The 19,952-nt window shown below is 44.0% G+C and overlaps 1 protein-coding gene across 5 annotated transcripts in view; it reads right to left on the bottom strand.

The window, feature by feature from the left end:
- The window catches only part of MAGI3 (membrane associated guanylate kinase, WW and PDZ domain containing 3), a 194,052-nt gene that overhangs the window by 17,910 nt on the left and 156,190 nt on the right, over nt 1-19,952 (bottom strand). For all 5 annotated transcript variants that reach the window (XM_074977889.1, XM_074977890.1, XM_074977892.1 and 2 more), the window contains 4 exons: nt 19,036-19,127; nt 16,507-16,699; nt 12,879-13,067; nt 4,112-4,297 (listed from right to left, as the gene is read on the bottom strand). In XM_074977889.1, the coding sequence (XP_074833990.1) occupies nt 4,112-4,297; nt 12,879-13,067; nt 16,507-16,699; nt 19,036-19,127 (660 nt within the window). The remainder of the gene's footprint in view (nt 1-4,111; nt 4,298-12,878; nt 13,068-16,506; nt 16,700-19,035; nt 19,128-19,952) is intronic.

Here is a 19,952-nt window from a genome sequence, read left to right as displayed (position 1 = left end):
TCCCTTTTTGCGCTGATGGGGTTAGGGAAGCAGCTTTCCTTTTATGGGCCCCTGTGGGTCCGTCCTGCTGAGGCCGCTCCGGTGCGTCTGGCTGGAGGGCCTTGTCACAGAGCAGCATTTTCAGCCGCATCTCTCTGTCCTTCCTTGCTCTGGCTGTGAGCTTTGCGCAGAAGGAGCATTTCTGGGTGACATGAGATTCCCAGAGGCACTTAATGCACTGACTGTGCCCATTGGAGGCCAGCATCGCTTCGCGACATGACTCACAGTTTTTGAATCCTGAAGAGGATATTGTGGTGAGTCTTTGAGTTGTTAATAGGGTACTTAGCACCTTCTCTGTGCCTGTTCCCCTCTCGGACTCAGCCTGCCACGGCAGGAGGCCTAATGGCCTTACGTCCCCGGGCCTCCACTGCTCCGCTTGCTACTAAGGCTGCAAAACTTTAGTTTTTACTCTCTTTTCTTTCTTTTTTTTTTTTTTTTGAAAACAATAACAAGCTAACTTAACCTAAAAGACTGAAAAAGAAACTCTAAACACTTTAAAAACATTAAATACGCTAACTCAAGCTGTAGCCTGAGCGGATTCCATCTGCAGCCGATGGCGGTTAAAGAGGAACTGGCGGGGACCGGATTGCGCATGTGGCCGGGAGAGCGCAAGGGAGCGGTGCACGCCGGCGCATGTGCAGTCCGGCAGAAACTGCTGGAAAGATCTGACCTGCGGCGCCGGGGCGAGCCCGACACCTATCATGGAGCACCCACGGGGACACTCGAGGAAGAAGACCAGAGTTGCCTCAGGGTAACAAGCCACACAAGAGGATTAATTGCTGTTGAGCATTCCTGACTCCTCTCAGTAAACAGCAACTCTCGCTGTCAGCTGTTCATACTGAGAACCAGGGTTTTTAAATGTAAAATTTCAGAAGAAACCAAATTTCTGTTTTTCTTACAGTAAGTTACGGGCACGTCTGTGCTATGCAGCCAAACACACACAATACATCTCTGCTGGATGACAGCAAACTGCAAGACTGATGCTGTGCTGAAGAGGTTCAGAAAGCATGAGTGGAGATTTCTAGAATCAGTTCCAGAAATGAGGGTATTTGGTTAAGTTCATCCTTCCCATGGAAGGACTTTCTGCTACATTAAACTACATTATTCTAGGAACGACAGTACAGATTAAGTTGGCGACTCAAGTGGATAGACATTTAGATTGTGATCTGGTAAAGACAGTGTCAGAGCTAGGCACAGTCACCAGGCAGACTGTTCCTCACCACCCCCAGTATCTCATGGTGATTTAACAAAAAGATCAGCGTAATGCCTGCCCCACCTCTATTCCAGCTCCGCTGTTGAACAGGGTTTGAGCCCAATCCAGCAGGGGCCATGCAGCTGCTACAGATGGGACAGGGTTAATTCATAGTGGAGAAGACCAATCACAGGCACTCTTAAAAGGTTACAAATGGTTCCTGAAACTATTGAAAGGACCAGTCTATTCAGTATTTTACCAGCCAGCATATCAGAATGTTCTCCCTCTCCTCAAAGAGCATCAACAGGCAATTATCCTATAATGACATTTTAACAAAATCCTTAGTAGCTTTCCCAAAGCAAACCTGTCTCTGACACAGAAAACATTTACTTCATGTGTCTGATCAAATGACTTAAAAAAAAATCCACATTTTGAAATACAAAGTGACTGCTGCTCAAACAGCAGAGGAAACTATATTCCACCAAAAAGCTTTCAGAAACTTAAGCACTTGCGTCCAAAAGAAATTTAAAGATTACCACAGTGTCCCACCACCCCTGCAAACTGCCAGGGACTCACTGGAAGCCTCCTCATCATGCAAGCTGGCCCACTGCTGCCAAAGGCTGCCTGCACCACATGAGCTGCCCTGCCCCACCACCAGAGGTCTCCCCCTGCTGCTGGAGCTACCACCATGCTAGGGCTCGCACCACAGGAGGAGCCACGTCCGCCACTGCCACCATGTGTGCTTGTTCCACCAAGCGGTGCACCACATATGCGGTTCTGATGAGCCGCTTCGCCACACCACGGTGTTCAATTTCTCTCATGTGGTGAACAGAAAGCATATTGTACACCATGGTCTTAAAGGGCAAACATTAGCCTGGAATGAACATTTACCAACTCTGAAAATAAGGCTTATGTCAGAAAAACATCACAGGTATCCCATCCAGTGTTGCCACGAGTGAGGGGGGTAAATTCATTTCTGTGTAATAAATCAAAACACACACACAAGTAATTATGCACCTTGAGATAAAGGAAAACATACTGCTGCTTCTCAGTATGGATTATTAAATTAGATTGCATTTCTCAGCTATGCCAGACCCTGCAGAGTTCCTCAAAGGGCTGTCCGGCCTTATTGCTACGATATGTCTTGAAGAGGGTTTTCCCCCTACGGAGACACTTTGGCCTGGGTTTATAATATGTTTTTGCCATGTTTTTCCAACACTGATTCCCACTCAGGTCCATGATTTTTCTTTGATTTTATCTGCAAATCTCCTTTCACTGATGAATGCAGAGAAGCAAAGATTAGTGTTTCTACATGGTGTGAGAGAAGGGGTGTTACATTCAGATATTAATCACAGAGAGAAGGTTGATTATAAACTAGATAGAAATGGACTTCAGCATAACCTCAACTTAAACTTCAACTGCATTAAGAGCAGGATGATTGCTCTGAGCCGCATCTCTCTGGCCTGAAATAAATTAGACTTGATAAAAACAAAAATTTCACTGAAATATAATGGATTTTATAAATGAACATTAATGAGTTTCAAACATTAATGAGTACGTAAATTAAGTCTGATATTCTATATGAAAGTCTGAGATATCATGTTAAATATTTGCAGTGAATGTGAAATGAGAGGAAATAATCTGTTAGCTTTATCCTCATGCTGCCTTTACATTTTATTCAAGAGCGAAGAAAGCCATCTTACTGGCAAAATAATTATAGCAACTTTAATTAAGCCTACAAGCAGCAATCCAGAAAAAATGCAATAGTAAGCAGGGTTGGAAAAACAGTCCCTCTTCAAATTATTGGATTTTATATATTTATAGTCAACTACTTGTGTAGAGAATAGAGTATTGAGAGCAGTACTGCATGGGAGCTTTCAGTAGAAAATGCTGTCTCTGAAGGTGGAACTATGGCAACACATCATTTTCCTGCTTAGAAGATTTGACTGTTTTGTATGTAAATCTGCTACCAACTTGAGAGGCTTGGCAGAAAAAAACCCAGAAAACAGGAATTGTATGATGAGACAAGGCTTTTCTCCAAATGTATTTTTAGAAGAGCTAAGGGCCACAAAATTTTTCCAACATGTCCCAGAAATGCAGCATCAGGCAAATCTGTGCATTTTCACAGAGCAAAGAGAAAACTGACAGTGCCCAGCAGACAAGCATGTCTAAGAATCAGATATTTACTAAGCTTTAGGGTGCTTGATTTCCATTTGTTGATAGGGCCCAAGAGGTACAGCGGCCCCCATGCTATTGACAATGCCTTTCTAGGCTAGCTGGCAAAAGCACCACCACAATAAGAACCTTTTAATTCTGGGGCAGGGGTTCTCCTACTTGTGAATTTCTGCAGTAGCAGAGCACTAGGATTCCAGGTAAGATCAGAAATTCAACCCAACTTTTCACTGACATCACAGAATGCAGGAAATTTCTTCCCCATTCTTCAACACAAGGATTCAGATCTCTCACCCTGAAAAGTGCTAGAGCTGGATGGGGAATAGTTCCAGCCATGACCACTCTGTCTCTCTCTCCCTCTCTCTCTCTGACCTATATGGCTGCATATTCATGAGAGTATGATTCTCAATGCTTAAGTCTTGTCTTTTCAATAAAGCCAACTCTGCATCTGTCTCATTCCCTCCCTGACTCCTCTGCATTCGTGTACAACTTCCATCAAGCAAATGCAAAGAACTTCACTTTGTGCCACTCACTAGGTGGATCATACTCCTAAAACTTCTGACGTCCTTGTGTTACCTCCTTTGCACTTTGTTAGTGAAAGATATAAAACCAGATTCCAGGCTTTAGTGAAATACTTGCAGCTCATTTGTCATAATGCTCCAACATTAGTGTCTGCACTGGGGAGAAATAGGCATGTATTCTCCTTACCTTCCTCAGCAATGACAGTCAGGGTGACCACATGGCCTGCATCTTTAATCAGTTGCACTATACTGTCATGGGAGAGCTCTATGATTGACTGTCCATTCACAGCTGAGATACGATCTCCCACTTTCAGCTTCCCACACTGATCAGCAGGGCTTCCTTCAATAACACGCCCAATCTTGTGAGGAATCACTAGGGAACCAAGAAAAAAGGCACGTCAGCTTTTTCAGCATACATTTACTTTTAACAGAAAGCCATGGCTACTGTTCATTGATATGAACTACTAAAAATGTAAAGAACTGTTGTTAAACGGTCTCAAATCAGAGTGGCTCTAACAGTGAGCACTTACACTTTGAGAGGAACTAGGTATTCAGTGCCACTGCGACCAGTATATTGGAAGCTACCTAAATGGCAAAGACAGGGTTGGGACAGAGAATGCCACATGCTAGAGATGGATTTTGTGATGGCATTTCATTTTGTTGACAGCGAGAGTTCATTGCTGTTATATCAGAGAGCAAGTTAAAATCAAGAGCCTTCGTAAAAATGGGTATGAATTACACAAAGTTCTCTCTCCCTAGTTTACATGGAAGAAGGCAGTATGACAGCTAATGACAATAAATCAACTCTGTTACACTGATCTGCAAGACCAACAGGAATGAGGAAAAAAAGACTTGATCTGAGTTTCTGTGTATGGCTAAACCTGTAACTAGATAAAATAGAGTGAAAGAGGTAAAGCACTGTTGGTTTCATGTCCAAAGTGGTTACTTGGTGCATCAAGCTGACAGATTACAGGAAACACAACATTACTTATGCATATCCGTTCTTCAAAGATTTTAAAGTTTGCCATTATGAAATGTGGTTAAGTTTCTTACCATACCTCCTTCCATTTCTGGGTGTGCAATTATAGGCCACATGGCTATAATCACATCCTTGAGGTGACATTGATAAGAAACTTTCACCACTGCCAGTCAAAATCCATCTCTGGCTTTCAGGAGACAGCCATCGTGTGAAGAGCTGCAAAGGATCCTGTAGCCCAGACTTGCCAGATATCACATGATTGATGGGGTAAGTGGGTGGCTTTAAACAACATCTAACACCCTAAAATTCCTTAGCCAAACTATCAGTAGTATTTTCAGATTTGTCACCTGATGTACATAAGCACTACATTTATAGGGCTCCACTGCAGCTACCTATCCAGACAAAACTCAAGTCTTACAAGCCATGATTTAAAAGGACTGCAGCCAATAGGTAACATGCCATGGCACAGAAGCAGGGGAACAACAAAATAAAGAATGATTTCAGGAAAGCAGACTGACAGATTCAGGGCACTGGTAGGTAAGTTTGCATGGGAAGCAACACTAAGAAAAAACAACTGAAGACAACTGGCAGTTTTGCAAAGAGATGTTATTAAGAGCACAAAAGCAAACTATTCCACTGCATAGAAAAGATAGACACTATAGCAAGAGACCACCCTGGCTTACCCAGGAGATCCCAATGAGCTAAATATCAAAAAGGAGTCCTACAAAAAGTGAAAATTAAGTCAAGATACAAAGGATAAATGGACAGATAAATATTCAGGGGCAAAATCAGAAAGGTCAAGGCATAGAACAAACTCAAACTAGTGTGATAGACCCAGGCCAGCTGGCTGCTGCACTCGAATGGAAGGTAACCAGTAACCAGGACCTAGACCAGTGCAGCACAACCTGGCAGGCACCTGCTGCCCCTTAAGACTTGCTGGGGGTTTAAAAGGTGCAGGGAGAGTGGGAGCCTCAAGTAGAGAGGTGCAATGGGTGAGAATTGAGGACAAAGAGTATCATGCAGGAGTAGGATGGACTTTCCAGGTACCAGAGGAAAGGTACTGAGAGGGAGTGTTTGGGGAACTGGCCCAGAGAAGAAGCTGCCTGACTGGGAGTAGGGAAAACCCTGTCTGTTGCTGCTGTCTGATGGTCCCTAGGATGGAACCATGGAGTAGCAAAGTTTCCCCCAACCCTCAACAAGCCGCTGCATGATAAGAGAAACCAGGACAATGGAGGGGTTTTCACCCCAAAGTGAGAACTAGACAATGATGAGGAGGGCTCACTAGGTTGTGACCTTTGCTTCTAGTAAAGGCAAGGAGGCTGTGCGGACGATGACAGTGAGTCTGGGAGGTAGACACTATCCACCACGTGCACATGGCAAAAGCTTTGCAATGCCAGCTAAAGACAGAGAGCAACAAGAAAACAAAATCTAAAAATACATTAGAAGCAAAAGGAAGACCAAGGACAGGGTAAGATAGTTATTCAATTAAGAAGGAAAAAACACAATCTGTGGAAATGGGAGAAATGCTTAATGACTTTTGTTTCCATTTTCACCAACAAGGCTGGTGGTGATTGGAGGCTTTACATACTGAATTCTGGAGACAATGAGGTAGGTTCAGAAGTTAAAAGAGGAAAAGAACAAGTTAAATATTCCACCCTCGGCAAGTCTGCGGATGACACAAAACAAGGGGGAGAGGTAGATATGATGTGCTTAGTGCTGCCGTAGTGCAAATACCTGCTCTCAAACAACTGTACATTTTCGGTGACTTCAATCTGAGAGTTGGAGCCAATTGTGACTCATGGCCTTCCTGCTTAGGCCACTTCAGCGTGGGTAAAATGAATGAAAACAGACAGCGTCTTCTCAAACTTTGCATATACCACAATCTGTGCATCACAAACACATTTTTCCAAAACAAGCCACAGCACAGAGTGTCATGGAGACACCCACGCTCGAAACACTGGCATCAACTACATGTGGTCATCGCTAGACGTGATAACCTCAAAAACGTCCTTTTGACATGCAGCTATCACAGTGCTGACTGCGATACAGATCGCTCGCTAGTTTGCTCCAAACTCAAGGTGATTCCCAAGAAGCTGTACCACCCTAAACCAACTGGAAGGCCCCACATTGATGCCAGAAAGACAGCAAACTCAGAGAGAGCCAAAAAGTTCAGAAAGACCCTCGAGGAGAATCTGTGCAGCAGCCCTGGGGCTACCAATGTGACATCCAGATGGCAGCACCTGAGGGATACAATTTACCACATGCCCTTGTCGGTGTTTGGAAGAAGAGCCAGAGTACCCTGCAAGCACTCAGAGCAGCCAGAAAAACAGTACAGCAGACGGCCAAGCGCTGTGCCAACAACTACTGGCTCTAGCTATGCAGCAGCATCCAGACCAGTGCTGACTTTGGTAATCTCAGGGGAATGTACGAGGGCATCAAGGAGGCATTAGGACCCACCCAGAACAAGATGGCACCTCTGAAATCCCAATCTAGTGAAGTCATCGCTGACAAAGCCAAACAGATGGAGTGCTGGGTCGAGCACTACTCCGAGCTGTACTCACGTGAGAACATTGTGGTCGATACAGCCCTCGATGCCGTCGAGCTCCTACCAGTAATGGACGAACTGGACCAGGAACCAACTGTGGATGAACTGAAGAAAGCCATCGACAGCACTGCAGTAGGAAAGGCTCCGGGCCAGGATGGTATACCACCAGAGGTAATCAAGTGTGCCACAGGAAACTCTCCTGGAACCCCTACATGAACTACTGTGCCTGTGCTGGAGAGAGGGAGAGGTTCCACAGGATATGCACGATGCTAACATCGTAACCTTGTATAAGAACAAAGGAGACAGAAGCGACTGCAACAATTACCGTGGAATCTCCCTCTTAAGCATCACTGGTTAACTGTTCGCTCGCGTCATCCTCGGCAGACTCCGGAAGATTGCTGAGAGGGTGTATCCTGAATCACAGTGCGGATTCCGCGCAGAGAGATCTACCGTCGACATGGTCTTCTCTCTGAGGCAGCTGCAGGAGAAATGCAGGGAGCAGAAGAAGCCACTCTATCTTGCCTTCATCTACGTAACCAAGACCTTCGACTTGGTCAGCAGGGATGGACTGTTCAAACCGCTCCACAAGATAGGTTGTCCGCCACGGTTACTCAAGATGATCCAGTCTTTCCACGAAGACATGAGAGGAACCGTCCAATACGATGGCACATTATCGGATGCTTTGAGCATCAGGAGCGGCGTAAAACAAGGACGTTTCCTTGCTCTGACATTGTTCGGGATCTTCTTCGCACTCCTCCTTAAACACGCCTTTGGATCTTCAACAGAGGGCATCTTTTTGCACACAAGACCTGACGGGAAACTGTTTAATCTTGCAAGGCTGAAAGCTAAATCTAAGGTGTGGGAAGTCCTCATCAGAGATATGGTGTTCACAGGTGACACTGCTGTAGTGTCACACACAGAAGACCAGCTTCAAAAACTGCTGGATCGGTTCTCCAAAGCATGCAAGGACTTCCGGCTCTCCATCAGCCTAAAGAAGACAAACGTACTTGCTCAGGACATTGCTGACCCTCCATCAATCAGCATTGACTACTATACATTAGAGGTCATCCATGAGTTCGTTTACCTCTGGTCCACCATCACCGACACCTGTCACTGGAGACTGAGCTAAATAGGAGGATCGGAAACGCAGCCACAACTCTGTCCAGACTCAGCGAGAGTGTGTGGAATAACATCAAGTTGTACACCCACACCAAAATGCAAGTCTACAGAGCCTGCATCCTCAGCACCCTCCTTTACGGCAATGGGTCTTGGACCCTGTATGTTCGCCAGGAAAAGAGGCTGAACATCTTCCACTTGCGCTGCCTCAGGCGCATCCTTGGAATATCATGGAAGGACAGAGTGTCCAAAACTGCCGTCCTCCAGCAAGCTGGAATCCCAACTAAGCACACCCTCCTCAGGCAGCGGCGGCTCTGCTGGCTTGGCCACGTCCACAGGATGAATGATGGAAGGATCCCAAAAAACATCCTGTATGGCGAGCTAGCCTCTGGCAAAAGACCTCCCAAACATCCCCAGTTGCACTACAAAGATGTTTGCAAGAGGGACTTCAGGGAGGTAGACATCGAGCTGGACAGCTGGGAGGAGCTAGCAGACAGTCGCAGCAGATGGAGGCAGGAACTACATAAGGGCCTTCAGAAGGGTGAGATGAGGATCAGACAGCTAGCAGAGGAGAAGTGAGCCCACAAAAAGCGCAGTAAGGACCTGCCAGACACCCATTACACATGCAACACATGCAGCAAGGACTGTCACTCTCGTGTGGGCCTTCACAGTCACAGTTGACGATGCAAATGATGATCCCAAATGGAACTACAAAGGGCGTGATCCATAGTCTACGTAGACTGAAGGATGCTACTGATACTGGTATAAAAATATCTAGGATAAATAGCTGGTATAAAATATCCCACTTTTACTTCGCCATGCGTTCATTTTAAGATGTATGTAAACAACTTGGAAAAGGGGACAAACAGTAAGGTGGTAAAATCTGCTGATGACACAAAATTACTCAAGATAGTCCAAAACAGACTGCAAAACGAACTCATTAAACTGGGCAACTGGGTAACAAAATAGGAGACAAAATTCAGTTTTGCTAAGTGCAAGGTAATGTGCACTGGAAAACAATCCCAATTATATACACATAAAATGATGGCTATCGTGGATAGTTTTTTGCAAATACATCTGCCCAGCGTGCAGCGGCAGACAAAAAGGTTAACAATGTGAGGAAGCATTAGGATAGGAATCGTGACTAGGACAGAAAATATCATGGCACTATGTAAATCCCTTGTTCACTCACACCTCAAATACTGCATGCAGCTCTGGCTACTTCATCTTAAAAAAAACAAACACATTAGAATTGGAAAAAGTAAAGAGAAAATCTGAAGGGGATCTTACCCATGGGAGCTCATTACTTAAATAAATCAGTAAATAGTCTTTAAGGTGCTACAGGACTGCTTATTTTTTGTGAATCTAAAGATTAATGGGACTACTACCTCTCTGAAACAAAAATGACAAGGAATATTAAATAGCTTTAATTAAATATTTAATTAAATATTAAATAGGTTAGGACTGTTTAGTTGAGAAAACGGGACTGAGAAGAAATAGGATAGAGGTCTGTACAAACATTAATGGTATGGATAAAGTGCATAAGGCAGTGTCATTTACACCAACTCATAACACAGGAACAAACGGTCACCATATAAAATTGTTTGGCAGCAGATTTAAAGCAAACAAAAGGAAGTGTTACTTCACACTGCTCACCACAGTCAACCTGTGAAACTCTATGCCAGAGGATGCTGTGAAAGCCAAGACTGCAAGGGCTTCAAAATAGAGCTAGATAAGCTGAGCATGCCTAGCTTCATCAATGACCAATCAGCCAAGATGGTCAGGGTCTCTAGCTCATGATCTATGAGCTGAGCCTCTGACTGCCAGAAGCTGGGATGAAAATGACAGAGGATAGATCACTCAAACTGCCCTGTTCTGTTAATCCCCTCTCAAGCATCTGGCTTGGCCATTTTCAGAGGAGAGGGCTGTGGGACAGACTATTGGTCCGACCCACTATGGCCATTCTTACATAAGATGGGGCAAAGAGGTTCCGGCCCAATGCAATACACTGATATGCCAATGCTTCTTGTTTACAAGCATTAAAAAGAGCCTGGACTGCCACCTTAGCACTTCCAATGCTGAAATAGGGATTCAATTATTTTCCGCTATTTCCCATGAAAAACTGATTTCATTCAGTGCTATTCTCCTGTTGTATACAAGGCAATACTGCACACTAGACTTCTGCTTATTAATCATTTTGCTATCATCATCATCATCATCCAGCATTGACAAGGCAACAGAAAATCAATCCAAATAGGTAGTTTTCTGACACACGGCACGATAATAACCCATCAGAGGGTGACAGCTCCTGTCCCAAGTGTTACTATCACAACTGATTTTATAAAACAGAAGTCAACATCTGAATATCGAGCTAGCACTGTAGTAATATTCAACTCCACCAATGCTGACTTTCACAATCTTCACTGATACTTTACACTTTCTTTTAAACATTAAAGATATTCTGCTTTAGCCAAGTCTTCACATCATTTCAAAACAAAGTATCTATCACAAACACAACAAAATGAGACTTTTTTCCAGTCAATGCTTTTGTCTGCATTTTTGTTTTTCTCATAGTATAATTAACAGAGAAATAAGGCAGAGCAAAACTTCAATGTAAACTGCGTAAACGTAAACTGCGTAAAATGTGTCAATGTCAAGGGAAACCCTTTGCTCATGCAAATATTCAAGTAATAGTCTCCAAAAGCACTCATTAGGGCACTTACTGGGTAAGTGTTACACCGCATGGGACAAACAATTTAAGTATGGTATTTGAAGATCACAAAGGTAATAGATGTGTGTATTGACATCTCAGTGGGAAAAACAAAGTAATTTGCCACATACCTGGGTATATCCACTAGCATCCCTTTTGCATTGCAAAGCTCAGCCCAGCTTGAAGTTCTTCATTCTCTATGAACTGAGACACCCAGACCCATCCCTCCATTTCTCATAAAGGGCAATAATACAAGCTGTCAACCCTAGTTATAGACGGACAGACATACGTATGTCTCTTTTCATTTTAAAGGGGCACTACACAAATTTTGGCCAAAATTATGTGCGCGTGGGATCACTCAATAAGGTCAAGAACTGTTTTTGAAAGGCAGGAGGAATATCTGTCTCTGCAGAGGTATGATAACTGCTACCTACCTGGCCAGGCCTTGGGAACGTGACAGCTGTGATCATAATTAATATAAAATGTATTTGAGGAGGACTCGATGCTACTTTTAAATTCATCTAGTACTAGGAGTCAGATTTTCCCATTAGAGAGAATTTCAGATGCCTCCCTCAAGCTGCTTGTCTCCTCTTGCTACTTACAAAATACTTTATGATTTTCACTTGGTCCACTCCACTGTTCATCTACGCAACCAATCCACCAGCCAAATCCACATGAAGAAACTTAAGACACGCTACATTTCTAAGGATAATACTTCTGGTTCCTATCATGTCACAAGGCAGATGCAGAATGTTCTTCTGACAGTGATTCCTGCACTGCCTCTTTGAAGTACTGAGACCTGAGAAGCCAGAGACCTGAGTAAGGAGCTATATACCCTGAATGGATGTCACAGATTTAAGTTTGGAACTATGCTTCTATCAGCGAGAGATTTATCCATGCACTAACTACCCAGAACACAATGAACCTCTCTGCTCTGGGCTGACTGCTGGGAGCCCAGCAGAAGTCATGAGCGAAGGCTGTGATGAGAGTCCAGGTGCTGGGCCTGATGGCTATGAGAGGAGCGTGGCTTGGAAAGAGGTGGCCCCTTAGGAGTGCCCATAGACCACCAGCAGAGGGGCTGGTATTTACTTTCCCTGGTCTGGCAAACTCCTTTGTTCAGGACTGGTCAGTTCTTGAGGGTGCTGGATGAGGCAGATCCAAACTGTAGATGATTTTATCTATTGGGCACTACTGCCATGAGAGTGTAAAGTGTGTATATATTTCTTCTCTGCATCCAGTTGTGTGGTAGTAAAAAAAAAAAAAAAAAATGGGCAAGCTAATCTAAACTGTGTATTCCCAAATGAATGGTGAATAAATTGTTTACCTGCATCTATTCTCGACTACACTGGTGTATCCATTCCCACATCAAAGTATGAGCACCTTACACACCCTGGAAGTTATCAGGTCCCACCAATATATTTTTTTCTTCTCCCTGCCCAGTACTGGTAATGAATGTCTTCCCTGCTCCCTCTTAAATTGTCACACATGCATAACACTGACTGTTTGCAGCTTTGGTAGAAGGAAATTGAGTTAAACCAATTCATCTCCCCACAGTCTGGCAGCAGTGGAGCAGGCGACGTCAATATACAGGGTTCAGCCCTTACCGCCAGGAGGTGGTTTGTTTTTTGAGGTGAGGATGACAAATCCAAACCCTTCATTCTCTTTCCGCTGTAGGAGGACATCATAGGCCTCTGGGGACAGTCTGCTTGTGACCTCTACCCGGCTCAGCTGGGGAGATCCATTCTGAGTGGAAATGGGCAGGTGTGGTGACTCGTCCTCCAGCTGTTTCTCAACTACAAATACGACACAAATAAAGCATAAGGTAGAATCAGTAAGACAGCTATAGAGCTGGGTATCTACAAAGACAAACAGAATCGACTGTTAACAGAATAGAGAAGCACTTCCCCTCCCCAAGGGCTGATTAACAAGGTAATTGAAACCAGAGGAAATCAGACCACAGGGTAGAGTCATTTACATTTTAGGCCAAGATGGCTACAGAGGTTTAAGAATGTGTATGCAGAGAGAGTTTAATGTTTGCCAACTCTATCCTGCAATATGCACTTATAACCAGTGGTGAAAGTAACTATTTCTTCACAGCACGTGGAGCACAACAGCTCAGGGGGAGCTACATGATCTCCATGGAACTTCACCCTGCTCGAGGCTTGGGACCACCACACTCTTCTCCTCTACTCCCCATCCCACAGTTCTTGTGGGACACTGCTGCCCCATCCAGCAGAGAAAGAGAGGAACCCCTAGCACCCCCCACCCCCTACACTTCCACTCAGTGGCATCAGTGGAAGTGGGGAGGGACAGCTCAGTGGTTTGAGCATTGGCCTGCTAAACCCAGGGTTGTGAGTTCAATCCTTGTGGAGGCCATTTAGGGACTAGGAAAAATAGATGTCAGGGATGGTGCTCGCTCCTGCGAAGAGGGCAGGGGACTGGACTAGATGACCTCCCAAGGGGGGTGTGTGTGTGTGTAAGTAACTTCACTTTCAGAGGGAGGGAACTTGTTCTTCCTTGCCTCTGAGGATAGAACAAGAGGCAATGGACTTAAATTGCAGCAGGGGAGGTCCAGGTTGGACATGAGGAAAAAGTTCTTAACTGTCAGGGTGATCAAACAGTGGAACAAATTGCCAAGGGAGGTGGTAGAATCTCCATCACTGGAACTATTTAAGAAGAGGTTAGATAGATGGCTGTCAGGGATGGTCTAGAAAATGCTTGGTCCTGCCATGAGGGCAAGGGGCTGGACTTGATGGCCTCTCGAGGTCCATTCCAGTCCTACTCTTCTATGATTCTATCATGCATCTCCTCCAGCTGCATACAGCACCAGCCCTACTGGAGGACAGGTGGTGTTTCTACTCCTTCCCACTGGAAAGGGGCAGCAGCACACAGGCGAAGGAGCAGAACAACATCAGCTACTGTGCCACTTCCAGCCTTGCCCTCCTATGAGGCGGCTGCTGTACAAAACAGGAAAAGATGCAGCTCCATAGAAGCATAAGGGGTGGGGCTGGGGTTTCTGCTCCTTTCACCATTGGAAAAGGCAGCAGCAGCATGCAATCAGCAGAATTCTGGCAGCTCCTCCAGCTGCTGTACAACTCCAACTCAGACCCCCAACATCCTGTTCTCCTGAGAAGCAGCTTGTGGAGTGGCTGGGGGCGTCTTTCCAGTATGCCATGCTGGCTACAAATAAATAGCTTACTGGTATGGCATATCGTTCCAGATTCCTGAACCTTCTCACTAAAGCCCCCCACGTGCTAGTAGATGATATCTCAATTTTATAGACAATGACCCAGAAGCCACTTGATTTGTCAAAAAGCACAGTACGTCAACGACAGAATTGGAATTTAGGACCTTTTAAGGCATACATGCTCATACATAGCCCCCTAGGTCATGCTGCTGGGTCCTATTGGCTCACTTTCACCTCTGCTTCTAACTCAGAAGGGAATATTCTGGTGTACGGCTGCCCAGAGGCAGCAGAGAGCTCAGCTGCGGATGCCCTTAATGCTAAACTCACCTTGGCTGTCTCTTTAGTTGCTTGTTTTTTCTGTTTGGTGTAAGCACAAGCTATAACAAACTCACCTTAAAATGGAACTACTGTTATTTTCATTGCAGAGAAAGTCAACTATTCATTTTAAAATGCATACCAATACTTTAAACAGCCATTCAAACGTTGAAGTACAGCTTCTTGGATGGAAAACTAAAAATCCCAGCCCTGAAGCACTTTCTGTGAGGGTAGGCCACATCAGGAAGTTCAGAGTAAAATAAAGATGTGCAATGATGGGATTTCTCTTTCTTTCCTTTTAAATTAAATCATGGAGAAATAAACAGAGCCCAGAGGCAGTACTGGCCCTGATGCAGATAAAGCCAGGTAAGCTTTTCAAGATCTGTGAATAAGAGTCACTCTTTCAGGAACATGTTACAGTGTCAAAAATCAACCAGAGAGGTAATGCAACTGGAGATGTAACAACAGAAAACTTATTTTCCTGTGATTAATTTCATCTTTTTTTGAGCCTTTAAGTGGCCTCTTCCTGTGGTTGGATGAATCTGCTCTCCTGGCACAGTGCTATGACAGGCTGGCAGCAGCCACCAGGTACAGCACCAATATAATACAGCTGTAGTTACCAGGTGGATAATACCTAATTTAATACTTGATGTATTTTCACTTGAAACAAAAAATGAGAAAGATGGGCTCATGAAGTGGCTGCAATCTGCATACAAATACACAGGCATAAAAGGTCATTGTGACTTGAATCCCTGCCCATTTTGGTTTGGCTGGTTTCTTTGTGGCACCTGGTAGAAACACCAGGATTATATTAACTCACTAAAAACCCCCATGTGCTAGTAGATATCATCCCAATTTTACAGACAGTGACCCAGAAGTCACTCAATTTGTCAAAATGCACAGTACATCAACAGGCTTGGAACTGGAATTTAGGACCTTTTAAGGCACACATGCTCATACATAGCCCCCTAGGTCACGCTGCTTCCTGTCTTCATGAAAGTGAAATGGAAGATGTTATGAAAGTGATACGCTTTGTATTTTTTTCTAAATTTATAAGATTATAGTTATCTTGACTGCAAGAGCCATGAAAGGCAATAGGATTTACTAATGACATGGTCAGTGACAGCCCAGCTGCACAACAATCCTTCTGCATCTGTAAATTCCATGGCCACCAAATTGCCTACACAAGGCTGCTCTAACTACCAAATGAATTTTTGCTTTTAACTACATAATGCACTTAAACTTGCTGCACAAATTGTAACAAACCTCAGAATGTAACGTGTCATAATGCAGAAAGGAGGTGTGTGTGTTACTGCTGAGGTACAAAGAGCCGCAAGTGGCGTTAGTAACTGATGTTTCTGAAGTACTTTCAGATCCTCCAGGCACTACAGAACAAGAGGGTATCTATCTCAGATGGGGATTCTCAGAGCCCCACACCAAATGGGCACCCCGCTTTTTAACCCCACCCTCTTTACTCCAACAGTATTTTCTTGCTACAATGTTATTTCACCCCATTCATATGGAAGGAGAGCTGACACTCAGTTTAGGACTCTGCTCATTCCTGATCTAGGTCGTTCTGTTGTTGTTGTCCAGCTTCACAAAAATTATCTGATTGTGTCCACAGAAACATTCCTTTACACTAAGTCCAGGAAAAGGGGCTCTAATGGCCACTCTACCAGTCTCTGACAAATCTAGTGTAACTCAATTTAGTCTGGACACCTGTCACATACCGCCAAAGAAGATCTTCCTCCGGACAGTGAGCAGCACCTGGCCATTGCGTGCAGCACTAGTCATTAAGTCCAGAACCTGTTTGTGTGATTTCCCTTTAACAGGGATTCCGTCGATGCACATCAGCTCATCTGCAGCTCGGAGTCGACCATCCTTCTCTGCTGCTCCCAGTGGAATGATGGCCCCAATGTATATCTGTCAATGGAGCGTAATCATTGGTTTTGAGGGTGTAGAACAGACTGTGTAATATCTCAATCCCCAAATAAAGAGGATCTTTCTACAGGGTTTCCTTTAAAAATTTTCTCCATTTCAATTTACACAAGCCACAGAAGGCCAACATCATTTGCATGTATAGAAATGAGCAGAGTGATGATCCTAAATTGCTCATAGCTCCACATTGCAGTCAGGGCATTGCTATGACTATTACCAACACAGCTACAGCTGCTAAAACCACAAAACAGTAGAAGACAAAAAGGTAAACTGGCTTATATCCTCTAGACAAAGCACACGGTTCTTCCTTTCCTTAAAGGTAAGTCAGAAAACCAATGGCACTGGAGCACCAAAGTGAACAGAGAACACATTTTAAATTCACATGAAAGGACGTGCTCTCTCATTCTCTCTATCCCCAAAGCTTTAGAACCTCTGAAGGATGGTGGTAGAGGAAACACTCATTGCCACTTGCTCAGGGACCGAGTTCTACTTTTCTGGGTGAAGCTGTACCTCGGCAAGTGCAAAGCAGAGCAAAATTCCATAGAACGAAGCACAGCATGAACAGGGGTTCTGCGAATTTCCATTCTTGTCTTTGCCAATCTGCATCTATCCATATCACCCTCGTAATCCTTGTCAGAAAATCCCCTCTTAAGCAGAGGCTGTGGCAGCTTTCTAGAAAGAAGCCAAAAATCTTAACCAATGACCTAAATACCATATCTGAACTCTAACCTCCAGAGGCAAATGGATTATAAAAACTAAAAGATTATAGTCTTCTGCTTGCTTCCTTCCCTTCTGATATACAGTAACATAGGCAAGATGGTAACAGAGAAAGTGGAAGGTGACTTTTCTGGCCTCTCCACTTGTTTATTTCCCAGTTAAACTGACTGAAATGAGCATTACCAGCATGCAATGGTGCCAACTCTATTACTAAGATTCGATGCTATAGCGTGCAAAGGTTTGGTGCCAACTGCATCTTTGAGAGTGTTCTCAGGACAAAACAATTAGAGTGTGTATATGCTCGATGGAGAATTACTGCTGCCAAGATAGATTCTAGACAAACCGAAAGTGACAGAGCCTAGCGGGACTGAAATCAAGCATGAAAAGGAAAGGCAAGAAAGGTAACAAACCATTTTATCTCCTTCTGTTGGATTTCACTGGCACTGGATTAAATCCCTGTTTTTAAACAGAACTGTTTCTTTTTAAAATCTGATCTCACACAGCACACCAAAAAGCTCCACCTCGCAACTTACTTCATTAACTACTGCTGTTGGTCCTTGCTGCTGTTCCTCATCAGCATTCTATTGAGAACCAAGCCACATTCAGATCTCTCGGGACAGATACAATACATTTGCACTACCGGCAGGAACACAGGCAAGTTAAGTGCCAAACAAACAGAGAAGTTTTTTTTCCCAAATCGAATCTAAACCGTAACTTTTTAAATGTGCTTGTAACTGATGCCCTTTTCTCTCCATCAAGATACCAGTGCTGCTACGGAGGAGTATACCAGTGACACTTGCAGAAACCCAACAACTGCTGACTTTGAAAAGGAATTGTCTGATCACTGAATAATTATATAAGTTAGCCAAGCTCCTCAATAAATATAAAAGGACAGCCTGGTCAATTTGTTTATCCTTTTTAAAGCTTTAGCTCAACATCTGACTTCTGAAGTACTTATTTTCAAGTTGCTAGAACAGACCTGAGTTCCCAATGGAACTTGTGGAAGGATGTCCCCTAGATGATGAGCTCCTCGTTGAACCAAAATTCTGTGAGTTTTAATCAGGCAGCATTTGAATATTGAGTGACAGTAGTGACTGTTCAGCCTGCATGGGGACCAAGCAAATGGGATTTTGCCCCAAGTTTCTCCAGCCAACTAAACATCATGAATGTCATCAACTGAATAAGCAATGTTTGTAGGTCCTCTCCTAACATCCAACCCTACCACCTTCCCATTCTGTTGGATGATGTGAAATTGTACTTTGAAGGTTATTTTTCTTTAAAGCTAAAAAGGCAGAACCAAAGTATCTTTGACTTCCATTGTCAATTATCTACTGCCCGCTGGTAACCAATTTCCAGCACACTAGCTCTCAAAGCATTTTGAGAAGGCAACCTGAACCAGGAATGAAGTGGTATAAAAACATACTGCATCTGTTTAAGGTGACTATGGTATCAACATACAAATAGCAATTTATGATGAAGATGGAAATGAAACTCACCCTCTTAAGTCAAGATGGGGAAAAAATTTAAACTATGGCATAAAGAAGACATTACAAGAACTGCAGCACAAGCTCCCAAAGTCCAGGTAATGGATTAAGTTCACTTACTGACTGGTCTGGTCCATCCCCTCCAAGCACACGGAAACCAAATCCAGACTCCTGTTTTCGCAGGAAAACATCCAAATCCTTTGTGTTTGGAGCTAGTAAAGACCAAGTAATATGAAGAGTTGATAGGAGGTTACAAGTGATTATTGGAAAGGTGATCACAATGTGTTTATATCTTTGTGGGGGGAGGGACGCGCAGGAGCCGCCCTGTGGCACCTTAAAAGCTAACAGATTTATTTGGACATCAGGTTTCACGGATACAGCTCACTTTGTCAGCTACAGCTGACAAAGTGGGTTTTACCCACAAGACATTATGCCCAAATAAACCTGTTGTCTTCAAGGCACCACAGGACTCATTGTTTTTGCAGATATAGACGATTACAGTTACCCCATAGATTTATATTTTGTTTAGTCAGCGCAGCTGACAACCAATTATAAGTTTAGAGCATTTCACTGGACAGAACAGAATGGTCAGATGGTGACATTTCTTACCAGAACAAAGTCCTCAGTGAAATTATCTTCCCAGCATCAGGAGTGAAAAGTGTAACCAGAAACCTGCAGACCTCTGTCACTCTAACACTACTTCAGAGATGAAAACACCTTCTACCATTGTGTTTGCATGGTTGGGATTAAGGTGCTGAGCTATCGAGAAAAACTCAATGTACACAAATCCATGGGTTCTGAGGGAATTAGCAGATGTCATTGCTGAACCTTTGGCCATTATCTCTGAAGACTCTTGGAGATCGGGAGAGATCCCAGATGACTGGAAAAAGGCAAACATAGTGCCCATCTTTAAAAAAGGAAAGAAGGACAATCCAGGGAACTATAGAGTGGTCAGCCGTACCTCAATCCCTGGGGAAATAATGGAGGGGATCCTCAAGGAATCCATTTTGGGGCACTTGGAAGAGGGGAAAGTGACC

Source organism: Carettochelys insculpta, chromosome 26, assembly GCF_033958435.1.
Source record: "Carettochelys insculpta isolate YL-2023 chromosome 26, ASM3395843v1, whole genome shotgun sequence".
NCBI classification, from domain to species: Eukaryota; Metazoa; Chordata; order Testudines; family Carettochelyidae; genus Carettochelys; species Carettochelys insculpta.
The sequence above is the reverse complement of the archived record's forward strand: the minus strand, read 5'-3'. Positions and strand labels throughout refer to the sequence as shown.